The 5,346-nt window shown below is 39.0% G+C and overlaps 1 protein-coding gene across 1 annotated transcript; it reads right to left on the reverse strand.

The window, feature by feature from the left end:
- Window positions 1–4,019: 4,019 nt before the first annotated feature.
- LOC102849478 (olfactory receptor 5L1-like) lies at window positions 4,020–4,955 on the reverse strand. The gene has a single exon (XM_006902320.1). The coding sequence runs from the start codon at window positions 4,953–4,955 to the stop codon at window positions 4,020–4,022; it is 936 nt and encodes a 311-aa protein (XP_006902382.1).
- Window positions 4,956–5,346: the final 391 nt, after the last annotated feature.

Raw genomic sequence — 5,346 nt, forward strand, 5'->3', positions numbered from 1 at the left:
ACTGGAGAGCTCCCTGACAATAGACCTTTCCAATGTAATTTGTCTTTTAATTCCTTGGTTGCTGGTACTGAGAAGCCAAGCAAACTAATGTGTTAACAATTTCAATCTCTTCACGCTCTATCATGATGCTGTCCGTCATCCCAGTGGCGAGAATATTAGTTTTCTTGATGTTGAGGTTCAATCAATATCGAAGGATGCAGTCCTAAAATTTTGTAGGGTAAAATATTCTATGGGAGGCATGGGATTGGAGCACACCATACACTTCATTAGTGAAATTCCCGTAAACTGAAAACAAAACAAAACAACCTAAAAAAAAAACCACAAACCCAAATATGGCTTAGAGTACAACTAAAGAGATCCTTAGAAGTACTCCTATGTACAGTAGCTCTAAACTCTGCCATATCCCAAGACAGTCTCACTGACTGACACACTTAATCTCATTGCCCCAGTTATTATATCAATATATCTCATCCCGAGTCTTCCTCTACTGAGTGTTAGTTCTAGTTCACCTTTCCAAGCATGATGTCTTTCTCTAAGGTCTGGTCCCTCCTGGACTTATGCCCAAAGAATGTGAGACAGACTTCAATTTTTTTTTCCTCCAAAGAGAAAATTGGTTTCACTCTTTCTAGGATAGACTTATTTGTTCTCCTGGTGGTCCATGGTATGTCTAATACTCTTCCTGACCACAGTTCAAAGGCATCAATTCTTCTGCCATCTTTAGCCATTGTCCAGCTCTCTGATGGAAGTGATCTATCATAGCAAGTGATTGCAAAGACCATGGCCTGCATCAGGTGCACCTTAGTCTCTTGACTGACATCATTGCTCCTTAAAACTCTGGAAAAGTCTCTGACAGCAGACTTCCTCAATGCAATTTGTCTTTTGATTTTCTGACTGCTGGTGCCAAGAGTGTTGACTGTGGAGCCAAGTAAGCTGAAATGGTTAACAACTTCAATCTCTTCTCCGTCCACATGGTGCTGTCAATTGGCCCAGTCTAAATCACAAGAAATCAGTCCTGGATCAAGAGCTCTGGGACAAAGAATTTTTCCTCAGAACTGACTGAGAAAAGAGATTCTTCCTAGTGCCTGGAATTTGCACTCAGAGACCCCTAAACCCAAGAGAGACCAGTTGTAGTATGAGAAACCAGCAGCAGTGTGAGGCGTTAGGCATTACAGAAGTGGATTTAGACCTAAGCCATCATATTAAGGGTTGCATAGTAAGAGAGGTGTTGAATGGGGCCTGCAGGCATGGAAGGAGATCTTGGTGGAGTGGGGAAAGGGATGGGTCAAGACACGCTCCAGTTCCTTCCCTGGATCTTGTTGTTGTTGTTATGTGCCATCGAGTCACTTGCGACTCATAGCGACCCTATGTACAAGAGCTCTAAATGCCATTCTATCCTGTGCAGTCCCTCCTTGCAACATGCCCAAAGTATGTCAGATGAAGCTTCAGAATCCTTGTCTCCAATGAGCATTCCGGCTTCACCTTCTCCAGGACAAACCTCTTTGTTATCCTAGCAGTCCATGGTATATATTCAATATTCTGCTCTAGCACCATAGCTCAAAGGCATAAATTCTCTTTCTATCATCTCTATTCACTGTCCACCTCTCTGATTACTCATATGCGAGTTCTAGCTGAAGCTGAGGAAAATGAAATCAAGTCCAAGTCCACGGAAACCAAAATTTGATCTTAAGTCTCTGATGTATAGCAATTGATTGGAAAAGCCATCCTGAATCAGATGCACCTTAGTTCTCAAACTGATGTCATTACTCTTCAGATTTCCTAATGCATTACATCTTCTGATTTTCTGACTCAGTGGATAAATCTTTGTAGTTAAAAGTTGGTTAGGCCCAAGGGCTATTATTTACTATTAGAAGTTACAAACTAAATTGTCAGTTTGTTGTGTTTGTGAAGAACATTGTTCTAATTGATACAGCACTTGTCTGTCAGTTTGCTGTACTGAAATAACTTTTGGGCTGCTGTCATACTAGAAACTATGACACTGGTGTGTCAAATGCTACAAGACTTACCCATGGTAGATAGGTTTTAGTAGAGCTCCCAGATAAAGACAGAATAAGAAGCAGAATTATCTATTAACTTCTTAAGTAACATAGATTGATACCTTTAAGTTGTGATGTTGAAAAAGAATTCTGCCATGGCATTGAAACAGACGAGGCATGACAAGAATCATGATAAATGTAAAGTGGTCTGGGGAGGGGGGAATGTAAAAAAATCAAAGAACTTTTTTTACAAAGAAAAAAGTGAACTGCAAACTCCAAGATGGCAGGGAGGAAAATATGTAACAATGAATGAATTGAAACCAGAGGAAAAAAATATGTGGTTTTTTTTTGGGGGGGAAAGATAACTAATATTGAAATATGCCATAGATTGCCAAAAGAACAAACAAACATTGAAGAAAATGCAAAAGAGTGTTCCATGGAGATAGGGATTGTGAAACTTCATCTCATGTACTTTGGACATGTAGTTAGGAGGTGTTATTTCTTTCTCTAAATCTTTTTATCTTTCCTTCCTCTTCCTACCTTTCCTATTTTCTTACTTTCTGGGTTTCTTCTTTTGGCAAAAGTTGCTCTTTCAGAACTGAATTTGTTTTCAGGCTTTGATAGAAATATGGATATTCTTCCCAAGTAAGATACCTAGAAAATTTCTTAGATGCAGACATAAGGGAATATGTTCATCAAAGGGAGTATATTTGGAAAAAATTCTAGTCATTCATTTGGGGGATTTCTAGTCACTTGTATGGGATCATTCTAGGTGTGTCTTTGTAGATTTTCATGGAGAAAGAAGTTTATTCTTTCTATAAAGCTTTATATGGCTTACTTGACTCAACAGCACCTAATGACAACTAACAAGGGCTACAAATGTTGAATCTGTCTTATCTCAGTGTTTCCATATCTGGCAGAAATAGTGTTAGTAGGATTTCTGAAGTTATGGATAACTTCTTAGATGTCACTCATATCAATCATTCATTCTCATCAGTCCAGACCTGACTCAGAGCTGATTGTCCAGTGAGTTTCTTTTGTCCAAGTATCAGCAGACAAATTCAAATAAAATCAAAGGCTGAATCTTTGAAATAATTGCAGTTCCCTACCAATTAGTCTACCAGATGACTCAGATACACAGAACAATTATCTGTTGTTCACAACAGGCTCTTGTCTTCACTTCTGTTTTATCATGTAGTTTCCCCTAAGTCATCCAGTCATTCCTTTCCCTTCTCTGTCTGTGGTATTAGCTTAGGTCATATTTTTGTACACATATGCTGTTCAACTGCCTCAATGGCATCTGATCCAGCTTGACCTTGTGTACACAGTGAACAAGTCTGACAGCATTCTGTTGAGATTCATAACATTTTCGCTAGATTTTATAAGGAAGTAAATTGTCAGGTCGTGTTTTCTAATCAGTCCTGGTGGAAGAGCAAATAAAACCTGCCTAGAAAGTATGACTCTACTGCTGTTTTAAATATTGCTGGTATAGTTTACAGCTTCACAGTAAGATACAAGCCACAACAGAAAAACAAACACTTTACTATTTTTTATATGTCATTTTCCTAAGGATTTTGTGAAATAATTACTAATAGAACTTTCATTTTAAGATGAGAGAATATGTGTGCATAAGTGGAATTCTCATTGTGTGCACAAACTGTTTGACAAAGGTGTGTTCTTCATTGTACCTAACAACAAGAGTAAAACAGAAATTCAGCCTTCGACTGCCTTACATGCTCAAGCATGTTTTTAAAGTTTTTTAATAGCAAACTTTTTTAGCAATGCCAATCCTGTATCTACCTAGAACATTATATACAGAAGAAAAGTGAACAAATGCACTAAATTGTTTAAAATATAATTACTCTTACTCTTTTATTGGCAAGGCACATAATGAAAGGAATCAAATCAATTATTTACCAGCACCTAGTATTTTATTGCTTTCTCCATTCTAAAACTGGGGTCTATCTACTCACTCCTCTACTTCTTTCCACTTTGAAAACATAAGCCCTGCTGACAAGATATTCTCTAGGAAATTATTTTGGGGCCTAACATCTTCCTAAGAGCTTCTTTTACATCCTTGTTCCTCAGGCTATAGATCAGAGGGTTCAGCATGGGAATCACTACAGTGTAGAACACTGTGGCTACCTTATCTGTGTCTGTGCTGTTGCCTGAGCTGGGCCGACAATAAATAAAAAGGATTGTTCCATGGAAGACGACAATGGCTGTGAGATGAGAGGCACATGTGGAGAAGGCTTTGCGTCTACCCTCAGCAGACCGCATCCTCAGGATGGTGATGAGAATAAACAGGTAGGAGGTGAGGATGACCACAATGGTGCTGACCTCATTGAATGTGGCCACTATGTAGAGTAGCAGTTCATTCACAGAAACATCAGAGCAGGCAAGAGATAAGAGAGGTGGTAGGTCGCAGAAGAAGTGGTTGATCACATTGGACTGATAGGATGAAATCTCAAGAGCTAAACACAAATGGATCAGAGAACACACTGTTCCACACAGGTAGCAACCAGACACTAGCTGGACACAGAGCTTTTGGGACATGATTACCATATACAGTAAAGGGTTACAGATGGCCACGAAGCGGTCATAGGCCATCACAGCCAGCAAGATCACTTCAGTGACAACGCACGTGCAAAACAAATAGAACTGCACGGTGCATCCCAGAAAGGAAATGGCTTTGTCCTTGTTTAAGATATTGTCCAGCATCTTAGGCACAATGACAGTAGAATAACATAAGTCCACAAAGGACAAGTGGCTGAGGAAAAAGTACATGGGGGTGTGAAGCTGAGAGTTGGCTTGAATCACCACAATCATGCCTGTGTTGCCCAATACAGTGACTCCATAGATCAGAAGAAAGAGCAGGAAGAGGAAGACTTTCAGCTCTGGAGTGTCTGATAATCCAAGGAGAATGAACTCTGCCACCTTGGTACAGTTTTCCTGTTCCATGTTCAAATTTTCTGTGTTGTTGGAGAAAACAGCTACATAAGCTAAAAGTCACTCTCCAGCATGGGACTCAAACTTCAGATCTGAATCTCTTGTAAAAGGAGACCTGAAAAGAAGAAAGATTTTAATTTTTGCAGGAATGAAATGGAATCCTACTCTTCTGACAATTCAGAAGAATTCAGAAATCTTAAAATACAGATGCATAAGGCTTACAATTTGGTTCACATATTATACAGGAACACAATATATACAGAAACTTTCATGATTCTTTAAAGTCATAGTCCATATTTTAGTGTGTGGAATGGAATTATTAGAAAGAAGTTAAATAATAACTTGATTAGCCTTGTTGTTGTTGTTGTTATTGTCGTTGTTATGTGCCATTGAGTCACTTGAG

The sequence above is a fragment of the Elephantulus edwardii genome, unplaced genomic scaffold, assembly GCF_000299155.1.
Source record: "Elephantulus edwardii isolate Elephantulus edwardi_28Jun2011 unplaced genomic scaffold, EleEdw1.0 scaffold00389, whole genome shotgun sequence".
NCBI classification, from domain to species: Eukaryota; Metazoa; Chordata; class Mammalia; order Macroscelidea; family Macroscelididae; genus Elephantulus; species Elephantulus edwardii.